This window comes from Falco naumanni, chromosome 2 (assembly GCF_017639655.2).
Source record: "Falco naumanni isolate bFalNau1 chromosome 2, bFalNau1.pat, whole genome shotgun sequence".
Lineage (NCBI taxonomy): Eukaryota > Metazoa > Chordata > Aves > Falconiformes > Falconidae > Falco > Falco naumanni.
This window is the reverse complement of record NC_054055.1, coordinates 103,724,764-103,737,637: the sequence shown is the minus strand read 5'-3', so window position 1 is coordinate 103,737,637 and position 12,874 is coordinate 103,724,764. Positions and strand designations below refer to the sequence as shown.

General features: G+C 41.5%; 1 protein-coding gene across 4 annotated transcripts in view; it reads right to left on the bottom strand.

The window, feature by feature from the left end:
* Nucleotides 1-12,874, bottom strand: part of LOC121083016 (amyloid beta precursor protein) — a 229,415-nt gene that overhangs the window by 48,677 nt on the left and 167,864 nt on the right. For all 4 annotated transcript variants that reach the window (XM_040582851.1, XM_040582852.1, XM_040582854.1 and 1 more), the window contains 2 exons: nucleotides 3,362-3,490; nucleotides 1,170-1,269 (listed from right to left, as the gene is read on the bottom strand). In XM_040582851.1, the coding sequence (XP_040438785.1) occupies nucleotides 1,170-1,269; nucleotides 3,362-3,490 (229 nt within the window). The remainder of the gene's footprint in view (nucleotides 1-1,169; nucleotides 1,270-3,361; nucleotides 3,491-12,874) is intronic.

Genomic DNA, 12,874 nt, shown 5'->3' with positions numbered 1-12,874 from the left:
CTTTTTGTTTCCTCCCAACCCCTTCTTCAATTTCCTGATCTCATTGCCAGCACTCTCAAGCTACCTCACAAGTAAATGCACATCTCCTTCCTAATCTGTGCTTTGGGCAAATGAATCCGCCACTACTCCCTATCCAAACCCTTCACATGTCCTAAATGCATCCTAATCCTACTGCAATGGCATGCCTCCCTGTCTTGTGTTTTAAAGAAATCAATAATTTATTTAGTCAGCTGAAACTGGTCATTTATGAAACTAATCCATTAACTGCCATTTGGCAGAGTATTACATCTTGCAAAAAAAGCTGTTCCAAAGACAGTGATTGTCCCATCTCCAGCCTTTGCATTCAACCATGTATTATTTTTCTTAAAGAAGTACGTTAGGATTACGATGTCTAGAGCTGTGGCTGTATCTGAAATTAATATAGGCTGAGTTGCCTTGCTACAACACCACAGCTCACAGCGAAGTCCAAGTGCTGTGGATGGAGATCTCTCTGTTGTAGTAATGCCACAGCCAGAAGCAGGAACCTAAACCGGAGGAAAGACCATTCCCCCTCACAGCTATTTGCTGTGACAGCACTCGAGGAAGATGCAAACACGGGACTGTTGCTGTCTGACTGATCTGCAGCTCAGCCTATGCACTGTAAAAACAGTGAAAACAGGAGATACTCATCTGACCAACTAACGAAGAACTAAATGCATGACCATAAGATACTGCCAAGCCGAACATAGCAACTTCTAGTTGATGCTTAAACTCTTCTCTAATGATTGGGTCTGCAACTAATTTTTTAGCTGGGGGATTTTCAAAATATCTATAGCAAATAATGTAAATACTCACCAGGTATATTAAATATTCAAACCTCGGAAGGATTTGCTAAATCTCATTGTCAATAGCTGCATTGCTAAAGCATGAGGGCTCCAAATGTAAATTAATGTACTTCAGGGAAGACATTTACAACCATGTGACGATGTCACTGCACGGGTTATACGGGCTTTGTCTTCCAAGTATTCATTAATTTAATTTATATTTTAAGAACATTGGCAAGGTTACGCTCCTATTTTTCAGCTCGGACAGCATATTGATAGGAGAAGTAAGATGCTGTATTTTAGCTTTTGGTGAAAATGTCTCATCACAGAAATAGTTCCCTTTTTCTACATTAACAGTTTGCATACCGACTTCATCCTGGATCTCCTCTGCCACAGCAGGCACATTGTAGAGGAAGGAGAGAGATTGGTTCATGCGTTCATATATCACACGTAGATGTGTCATAACCTATGGAAATAAAAGCATTTTAAGGAGGGGAATACTACTTTTAATTTGACACCACAAATGTTATAGGTTATAGAGAGCAAGACGGTTTTCACTTGTGTTAGGTTTAAGACTTCAGCATGCTCTGCGTACTGAAACTGTCAAATCCATTGCAAAAATTCACGTCTCCCACAGCTGCTACAAAAATAGTGTTCTAGAAGCTCTTCCATAGCAACTACCTGAAATCCCGTGGGAATGCAGAAATTTAAAGCAGGAGTTTACATTTGCTGTGGGGCAGAGCATATACCCAAGCAGCTATTGTGGCAGAAACCCACAGCCTCATTTACCCTTTGACAACATTTACCTTTGCCCATACCTGTAAGTTTTTACATAACACACAAACCAAGTGAGGCGCAACGATTGCTGCATCAAAATGTTTCAGCTGTTAGGGGTTTTTTTTTCCCTTTATTCTAATATTGCAAAAAGAAATAGCACTTTCTAGAATAAAAACCTTCAATTTTCTTGGTAAAAACATCTGCAAGCATTGTCAGCTGAAAACAAAAATATTTCCACTCAGAAGCGTTACTGCATTGTCTCATGCGATTACAGCGCTATTGCCTCAGGTTCATGCACACTGCTATGAGTTGAGTCACGACATCCCATGATATATGCCTCCCCCAGGGTACTCTCCACAAGTATCATCTCTCTTCAGTAGAAAGGAAAATTGAGGTGCATCTTAAAAGACTTAGAAAACTGACAGGGCAATTAGGTGCTAAAAGGAAAATGGGCTGCAGATAGCAATTTTAATGAAACAACAGTAGATTTCTTCAAATCCAAATACATTATTTATGCTTCTGAACAAAACAATGTTTTCCATTTTCCACTGAAAAAAAATTCACAAACAGATCTTCAGCCCACATTCCTCCAACCTTCTGACCAATTCAAGAAGCAAAGGTACTATAGAAATACTCATCCCTATGACAATATACTAAGCAATTCACTGTACTTGTATTTAAATGTTAGTTTCCATTTTTCACCTGTGCTGCCACACAACCTGTATTCTGCAAAATTTCACTGGTTTTTGTTATTAAATAATCCAGTGGTTTAGAAATTAAAAAGTCATGTTGGATGCAAAAGGACATGCTTTAGTGTTTAAGACAAAGTAAAGACAACCATCACTGCAGAAGACTGTTAAAACTGCGCATTTTCTAAGCCTAGTAATTTCAAGACAGAATGATCTCAATGTACAAGTCTGACTGTAAGAGACGTTTGAGAAATCTAATACGTAAATTGTGCCATTCAGGGAGGTATATGGTTTTGATTTGGCTTTTAGTGATGCCAGCCAGTTCAGAAACTGTGGAAAAACAGTGCTTCCCCTTGTAACCTGCAGAGGGAACAGCAGCAGAATCTGCAGATTACAGCACACTTTTTACAGCTTATCCATTGTGCCTACAATTTTAATTGACATTTGGAAAGCCAGCTACAACTTCAATATTTATTTTTTTTTGCTTTCTCACCCTCCATGATATACAAAGGCAACATGAAAGTTGTTCCAAAACATACATATTGAGGACTGGAGTAGCATTCAGCAGTTACAATGCTATGAACTACAGTGCCTATTTTGAATGAACATGTTTAACTTGAGGGCATCACAGCAATCACATTTATAGACACAAGTACCTCTGCAACGACTATAGAAAGGCTGGTTGCAGTCAGATGGCTGCACCGCTTCTGGTTCTGCCACTCAGCTGAGGGAAGCGTAACTATGTGTAGTCACTGAATCTATTACTGACATTTTCCCAGAGGTATTATTTACAAAAGCAGTAATAAAGGCTCTGGGCATTAACGCCTTGGAGGGCTCCTCAGGAAACGCCCACGACTGACCACACTGTCTAGATAGACAGAAACCCTGTTTTCCACTTCGCAGAAGACAAATTAAACCCACCCTATTCCTACATCGCTTTGCCTTAATCTTCTGCCAGAAAGCAGATTATTTTTTCTTGCATGCAAAGCTGTCCACAGAAAGGAGTCAGGTATTTTTTAAAAAAACAGGTTGACAGAAACTTCACAACAGTTATGAAAAAATACAACACCATTAACCCTCAGCTGGGATTACCTGAGATCTGATTTGGGCAGCTTTCTTCGGGTCTACCATGCGGACATGCTCAAAGTGTTTGAGAGTATGCTGTCTGTCTTTCTGCTCAGCACGCACATACTTCTTCAGCATGTTGAATACGTGACGAGGCTACAGGGAAGAAATAGGGAAAAAAAAGAATCAGTTCAGAACACCACATGTTTTTTTTCCTTGCACTGGAGACATATCCCAAACTAAAAGCACTTGGCCAGTCAGTGCCTGCAGCTATCTTCTGAAGGCAGGTCTGACTGCTATCAGCAACGTCCACTCACCCAACCTATTTGGTAGGAGGCACCTTTAAATAGTAGTTGTAGGTAGCAGGTAAGGTCCCTGGGGAGGGTGCTCAGATTTCCTCCCTGGCCATAGGGGGGAGTTTGGTTGAGTTTTCTTACCTAACTGCTCTACTATTGGCCCAACAAGACAGCAAGTGCCATCTTAGCCTGCTAGTTCACAGACACCCAACATCAATTTCTTTTGGGCCTTGTTTCCATTCTCCCCATCAGACTCTGCTTCTCCTCTCCCCCGACTCAGGAAGCCCCCATGATACAAACTCTCCATTTTGCAACCTTCACCGCCACCAGGAAAATCCCCTCAGATCACCCCCCAAAACGTGGACTCCTTCTGATTCCCGACTCCAACAGGAACATTACAAAGATTCCCAATATACACTCGACTATGCTGAATAATCAACCAGTACCAACATCTGTCAACTACAGTTAAACTTTAGCAAGAAAAAAGATTACACATGGTGAATTTATCAACAGTAAACAATGTACACATTCAGATTCACATCAAAAAGTAACCTGCCTAACAGCTGCGCAGACCACGTGAATGAAAGCACTACTCTGTCTAGGCCAAGGAAGAATCATCAGGCAGCAAAACATAAAAATAAATCAATAAATCAATAAATAGAATTCAGGATGCTCCCGTCTTGTCACTACTGCTGTGCCACCAGGGAGAAAAGAAAGAAGAAAGGAATCAGGAAGGGAATGAGCTCAGCTACAGAAAGTACACATCCAGAATTCACAACTGACTAAAAAGCCGTAAGAAAACAGGGTCACCTATGTGGTTCTTCTGAAGGTACTCAGCTTGGGTGCCTGATTTTATAAAAATCTCAGTCTATGTCTATACTGCAGGTGATTTTAATTAGTAAAACCTACTACATACATGCCTTAAGGCACATAACTGAACACAAACAAAGGAAAGGTCTGTACCTGAAGGGAACATGAAAACATACACACACTGGTGATAGAGCAGCAAAGACTAAGAAATGCTTATTTCTACATACCCTCCTATTCTGTACAATAATATGGTTCCAAAACAGGGAACTGTGTTCTCTAGCATTCGGCTAAGACATCCATTTTTAACTCAGTGTTCATGATGGATTCTGGAAATCCTGACCCCGCCACAAAGCTGCTGTGCTTTTGTGCACCCCACCTGAAGCTGCCAAGCAGTGAAAAGCGTGATGCTGAGCCAGGTGAGAAGAAAGGGAAAGGTGACCTTATTGTGCAGCAGATTAAAGAATGAGCAGAAGAGGTGAACAGCTGCTCTGGGCACTGGCAGGGACACAGGAAACAGGGTGGGGAAGCGACAACGTGAACGTCAGAGGCTCCATGCACAGCTTTCCAAAGCAGGAAGAACCGTGGGTGAAGTGGAAGTTTTAAGACTTAGATTCAAAGACAAATATAGAGCCTAAACTAATTTAACATTTACACGAGAGATGAATACTAAGCTATGGTGCTCAAACATTTCAGAATCTTTTCAGTTTAAGAGAAGCAACAGATTTAAAAATGTCTGAGGAAAGTAAACCAAAGGTTATTTGAAGAAGATCTGTCAGACAGAAATAGATGTGAAGCCATTGCCTGCCAGAGGATTAAACTTAGTGGCTCCAGGACTGAAGATTCATTCATGAGGAAAACAACCCCAAGCCCCCAAAGCCAAGCACCCTGGGAGGAAGCTGCAAGAAACTGTGGACAAATACTGGAAAGTAAGTAATCCTCACAGCACTGCAATAATGGCCAATGCCAATGGTAAGCTTTACAGGAACAAAGGCTAGAATACCACGAAGTTTAATAATAAGAAAATTTTGAAGATAGACAATGTCATTGCCTTTCCTGACAAGTGAGCTTTCCATTACCCCAAGACACATCAAGACAGCAGGTTAGGGCAGACTAGAGAGGAAAGGATTAATTTCTATTTCTTCAAGAGATATTCCAATTTAAGTGTCATGTCTAACACCAGAAGGGTACAGTTTTTGTTTTCCCTAAGTGTATTTGCATACACTGCAACACGTCAATGAAACTTTTACATTAAGAGTCTCAAGTAGATTTGTTAATAGGATAGCAATATTGAAAATACCTGTCAAATGCCACTAACAGAAGTTATCACTTGGGCAAACTGACAGCCCACCTTCGGTGCCTTTTCTAACGTTGAGGAATGTCCTAAACTTATGACTATAAAGGAGAAATGGATATACATGCCTCTAGCATGCCTGGTCAAGAAATCTCCCTGTGATGGCAGCAGAAAACCATAATTCAAGTTTCAGACAATGCAGAAAGAATATTAAATGCAAGGTGTTTCCTTATAGGGGCAGAGACTTTGCTTTTTCTCAAGCAAAAAATATCCCCAAACCTACCACTAATAACTCACTGCATACAGGTATACAAGCCTAGAGACTTTCAGTGTTTTGTTTTTAAAACTAGCCATATGCACGTTTTAACCCTCATGGTAACTATTGATCTAGTGATCTCACACTGCCTAAAAGCTTGTGACATTACTCTAACAGCAAATGATTCAAAGCTAAAAATCCTTGTGAAGCACCCAGTCACCTTGCACAGCTGCCCAAGGCCCTCCTGGTCAGCAAGGCACCGTGCTGCGCGCAAGCTCCTAGGCTGGATGCAGGCACCTACGGAAACGACAGGATTCCCTGAACATACAACATCAACACCTAAGATATGTATGTACCCAGGCTCTCCTGAAGTGGAAGCTGAAATGGGTTAGAAGTCCTAGCACATACACTTGTTATCACTAAAAATTTCTTTATTGTTACCCTTAGGAATCATGCTCTGCCTCAGCCGTTAAGGTAATATAGTGGGTTCATTTCCGCACTGATCAAAAAAACCAACCCCAAAGGTGGCAGTATCCCTGAACATCTGCGGAATGCTAGATCAGCTCTGCTTCCTCGCTGGAAGTCCCAGCCACACTGAATCAGGTCCAACCTCCAACTTTCCTAAGAACTCTGCAATGCTACTGCTGCTGGCCTTAGGGCTGTGGCCGAAGGTGAAGCTGTCGGAGCTGGTGACGGCAATGACAACTCTCCACCGGGCAAGCGCAGGGTGAGGGAAGGCTCCACAGGCTTAGGACATGCAGTCAGACCCTGTCTGAAGCCGGTGTATCCACAGCTGTCAATTACATCCACCCTAGGCAGGAACCTTCAGATTAAGTTATAAATGAAAGCGGTGCAATTTTCAGCAAATTAAGTTTCCAAAATCAGCTAAATTAAGCTCCCAAGGCCTCAGCTCTGACACTGCCTATGGCAGAACGGCTGACACATCCCAGGGCCCGCTTGGCACTTCTTGCCAAACTTCATTAAAAAAATGCTGGGTTTAGCTCTTGAAATCTGCTGCATGTTCTGCCAGGGAAAACTCGGTGCGTTCAGGTCTGTAGTCACCTTAACAAAAACCATCTTGCAGAGCAACAACCTTGTGTCGGCCACCAGAGGCTACCTAAGCCTCATGAAATAATTCCACCATTTTCAGTTGTATGTGCAGGTTTTGTTGGCTTGGTTATTTTGGTCTTCCTCTGAAAGCGACCAGAATACTTCCAACATGACTTCTGTTATCCCCATGTTTTCAGTTACCCTGGCTGACGCTGCTGGGGACTGTCATTTATCCAGCATCAAGACCAGCCTGTGACTTCCTAAGCAACAGGATCCAGCACCAAATTCAGAACGCGTATTATTTCATTACCAGTGCCGTTTAGTTAGGAATAATATTGGCTAGAGAGTACTCCAAAACCCTGGACTGGCTGGCAAGAAGCTTAAATTCAGAGTCTTACGGCACACACTCATGACTCGGGCAAATGCAGAAAAAAAGACACAAATGCTTCTAACAAGGTGCGCAGCCGGCAACGCAGGGTGAAGCAGTGCGAATGCTACCACGACACGCTCTTCCCGACTGCTTCAAGCACACACTGTCAAGCCACTCGCTTCCACGAAACTCACTCCAAAGCTCCCCCTTCTCAGCAGATTCAAACACCCGTTTTTTATCTAAAACTAAGCACAGATCGATTGCAGCCCTTTCACAAGCTGCTGTGACAGGCCAAACAGCTGTACTCATGTCTGTGGGTATTTCAGTTGTCAGTTTAAAATCCTGTTTATGCTGGAGAACATTGTTAAAATATTATTTAATGTAGTTTTCATGAGTATGTTTGGACTTGCACGTATTCAATATATTTGGTACAAAGTAGACAGGTTTACAGACTACGTATGTGGTCTATACCGACTGTCTAGGTTGACAATGCACCATTACAAGCTAATTTTCTACCAAAACCTGTAGAGAATATGCCTTGTCTTTATTTGGAAGACTATTATTTCTGAGAAAGAAAAATAAATAAATAAATAGGTAATAAAAAGTGTGTGTGTGTACATATGCCCCAGGGCAGGTTTAAGGACCTGTACTGCACCCAGCCCCCTGGTTTGATAGCTCACCCAGGCAGGCCTGACAGCTGGTTATCAGGTTTCCCGCTGCACAACACACAAACTCGAATGAAGCAGAAAATGCTGATGGCTCCTTGGCTACCTGGTGCTGAGTTCCAGCCCCACTGACTGTAATCCAGTGCCTTTATTTCAGGTGGCATCAGCACCGAGATAAGGTCACCCCCTTAAAGGAATCATATACGAGATCTAAAATGCCCCCTAAAATGGCTTCTAGCAAGTAATATATATAATGACACACAGAGAAACATTAATATAAGTATGAATATCTGTGCATGAAGATGCCCCCCATGAACTCAACATTGATCCTAGTCTACTATTTCAGATTATAAGGGAGTAATGAAATTGCATTTTCACTGAGCTTGAAAAATGGAAACATCAAATGTAGTTTGGATTGCTACAAATGTAACTTATACTCTCCTCTCCTCATGGAATTCTGAAGTACTTACTACAGAGAAACACCACAAAAATCACATTAAAGTACTTCTAAGTATTTAAGATACAGCTTCCCATCTCTATGCCATGAAACTTCCACAGGAAATTCTGAGCTGGCTTATAATTTTGATCAAAATTCTCTCTGCATCAGAGAGGAAGGTTTCGCAATGCTGTATTGTGCTATTTAATCTTGCTTTCAGAGAAAAATCAATCACCAGTCCTTTCTGATTACTGCTTTTGAAATGTGCAACAATTGCTTCTTTTCATTCACCTAGGAATACCTTGTGTACCATACTAGGTGTATATTTTACCTGCTGTTATGAACTTGCAGGTCATGTTTCACACAGTAGTAGCAGCTCATTTTAGGAGCATTCAGGAAAGGTTGGCTAGGATAAATGCAAGACTTTTACTTATGGGTGAGACACAACTACACCCTCATCCAGCTACCATTTGTGTGGAGCTAAAAGATGCCTTCTCCTAATTTCTGCTAATTTATAAGAGAACACGTTACCCCACACATCACAAATAAATGGCTATAATGGTGCTCAAAACTTCCCTTTGCCTACCATCTCATGGACTTTTCCTGAGGCAGAATAAAATGAAACCAGTATTTGATTCTATCTCATTATTTGCTTTTCAGGATTTGAACTTACTCAACTTTGACAAATTAAGACAAATTTTGTTTCTGCTTACTCTTTTTAAAACTTTGCAATTTAGATATAATGAACCTGCCAGGGTTTTGCAGAACATAATACCTGTTTGGAATGGCCTCTTCCGTCTTTTGTTCACAAAAGCCATATAAAAAGCCTACTGGCAAGCCTAGGTGTATGACTATACCATCTGCTCAAGCCCACAGACTGGGAGTTTGGTTTTATTCACATAAAAGCTTCAGAAGCTGCTAGAAAATGGAGATAGGTGACCATGTTTCTTGAAGTCTGACTTGGTTTAAAAGCTGAGCTGAAATCCATGCTACTTCAAAAAAACCCCACAGAATTAAGTGTATGTGAGAAATTCCACAGCTGTACGTTTAGGGCTTTGGAGGAGCAGAGCTAAAGGGTGGAGTATTACAGCTGGACTGCTCTTTCCTGCTGCACTGGAGAATTTTTATCACTAGCGCAGCAGCAACGCTTTGGCCTGCCTCCAACTGCGTATTTCCACAGTAATCTGGTTGGACTCAGGAAAGGCTTCAAGATTCCCGAACGCAGAGGCACTGAGCAAGGGCCCCTGTGCAGATCCCTCTTCCACGTCCTCACAGCCAAACTCAGCTAGTTTCAGCCCACACTGCACTCTCTCTGTATCAACAGACACTGCTCCCATAGCACAAAGGTACCAGGGCAATTTCTGAAGGCAGTAAGAAAAAAAAAATGGCAAAAAAATTCAACTGGATTAATGTACATGCTAGGGTTGATCTTAATGATCCTGCTCTGTTCAGCAATAACTTCTATTTCAGTAAAGTAGTGCCAAATTAGAAGACAAGCATTTTAAACTGATTTTAATGATTATATGCTCACTTTATGTGCAAAGTAAAGAGGTTAATTAATTACCTTTCAAAGTTTTCCTGTATGTTTCCTTGCTCTGAAACCCTTTATTTCACCACTAGGATCTGGATATCTGGATTTCTTTTCTGCTTCTCTTTGCCCCCTGCCACTGGCCTCCCACAGAGAATACGCCTCGCTTACCAACAAAGATTAAACAGAGAGACATAAATCCAGCAAAACTTGACATGCACGTGAAAGAGGGAATATAAGCAAATTATAGAATCAGTCTGCTCACGGAGAATGATGGGTTTGAATTCCTCTATTTAATTTGCAAAATGAAGGGGAAAATTTCCAACTGTTTTAAAAAATAGAGGCATATTGGTTCCAGCTGCCACTAATCCTCCTTTTCTGTAGTAAGGCCATCAAGCAGGATGAAACAATACAGTGTTTTGACACTGGAAACTGAACAGCTGCACCCCATTTTCAAAGGCAACAAAGTATAGCAGTGCAGTTAAGCTGCATCAGGAATCAGGGATAAGGATCAAAGTTTCTGGGCAGCCTTCATGACAGTGCTTCTGAGAACAGAACAACAGTACAAATATTTGGTTTTGCCTAAATTTATTTTCTAGTAGACCGTGAACGATGGAATTTCATCTCTGTACACTCCTTGCCTCCCTTGCTGCCCTGAGTGGTACTCTGAAGCATGCCTTTGACACTGGCACTGGGCAATCATCTGCATAACCTCTGAAAAAACCCTGCATTTAAAGTTTTTGGTCCAGTACAGAAGCTACTCACATAAAGGATTCCCAGACTTTTCTAGTTTTAGGTAGAACGGCACTGAAAACAGCTGATTTTCTAGGCATGTATAAGAATGTAATGACTACCCTAGTAGCCCAGAGCAAATGTTCCCCTAGTCCTGTATCTTGCTATTCTACAAGGAAAGCCTCCTCCAAAGGAGCACGTACATTATGATACTTCTCACACAGCCTTCCAGCTTCCCCCTGGTCTACAGCTCTGGGACCTTCTGAGCCCTGAGGAAGTTTTTCTTTGGCTCCCCTGAAGAGCCCACTGCTTGAACACAAGCGTCACACAATATGTACACATACAGAACAGGAGTTTCCCAGTGGAACAGGATTTCGTCCCTCATGGAGAACTGTGTGCCACATCCATCATCAGTCTGATGACACTGGCAGTGCCAGACTCACTGTACTCCTATGATAACTGATCTGCAGGCAAAGACTGGTCATGGACTTCTAGACATCCAGGAGTAAAATGAAATCCTGCTGCTTCAAGTGGTCTGCCAGAAGTAAAAAAAAATCTTGGGAAATGTTCAAATTCAAGTACAAGGCAATACGCCCAAGCAATTAAACAGCACATCGAAAATATTTTTTGCACACACATATATCAATAAGTCTATCTATACATACCAGACTTACGGTAACTTTCCTAGCTGAGTGCAGAAGACATGCACTTCAATGAAAAAGTCTAATTTATTTTTCAATTTAAACCCAAACTCTGTCCTTACAACTATAGAGAAAGAAAACAGCACTTCAAAATTCAGAATCTACTTTTGTAATAAACATACTAATAGTAAACCACATAATTTGAAGCTGGCTGGGGAAGTGGGTTCTTAAAAATACTTTGAGAACTCCAGAAAAACCTGCCTTTTTGTAAGATGACTTAAGTCAACAGTAAGGTTATGACTTATTCTCCCAATGACAACACAATGGCATCAAATGTACTTTTAGTTTACTAGGAAACCCACAGAGAGAAATATAGCCAGGGCATCAGAGCTGAATTTTCCATTAATGCCATTTTCTCTTCGGCTAGACAGTCTTGGTTTGGATTCACAGTGTATTCAGATTTCTGGCTCCATACCCTGCAAAGCAGTTAGTGGACTGGATTCATTCATTAGCCTGTTCAGTTATCATCAATCACTCCTCAGGTTTCACCCTCCGTTTCATGACAAAACCAGACAAATCCTCCTGCTGAATTCAAGGTCAGTTTTTTCATGTGCTTTGGCACACACTTGACCAGCAAGCAGCTCAGAGGCACATGTATGAACTGTCAGTAACTATGGCGCACACAACAAAAAATGATGAGGCAAGGACAATACAATCAACAAGACTGGGAAAGGAACTGTTTAAAGACAGCGCTCTTTCAGCTGTTCACCCTCATTAGTTTTGAGATGAGTCCCCATCTGGTAGCACTTTCAGCTGATGTTACCTCCATGCTTGATGCTCGCTGTTTTCAGAATGATTAGCTTTTTTAGGGATGCTATATAGGATGCACTTCAGACTTCTAACAGTACCTTCAGAAGTTAGATCTACTGGAGTCATGTATCAAACGGTCTTCTCTGACACAGCCTTTCAAGCCTGATACTCTCCCACCGACACAGTAAACATCTTATTAATTCAAATGTCCTGGGACTGACTACAACAAACCCAAACATAAAATGCAGTTTTTTCTGGACTCAAATCAGTGTTAGCATTTTTGCCCCTTAGGGTTCTGCAGCTGAAGTTCACTTTTTTTTTTTTTTTTTTTTTGGCAGCGGATATCTCTGCATTCCACAAATCCAAAAGGTTGCTCCCTTGTGCTAGGAATGAAGTTGCACATTGCTCTAGAGACCATTCTGCTGTTAAGTGTGGTTCCCATCTTCACCTTCCACAACCTCAGATACCTGCAGAACCAAGCTGCCAGCTTGATCCACACACAACTTGAAATCAAATAATCTTTCTGGGATACTTTCAGACAGGATTATACTTGCATGAGGCCCAGCTCAACTTCGCAGCAACAGGTGACTGGCTAAAGCCAAATGTGAAATTGTATCTCAGGTCAACTAGCCAAAACCACACTGCAAGAGTACAA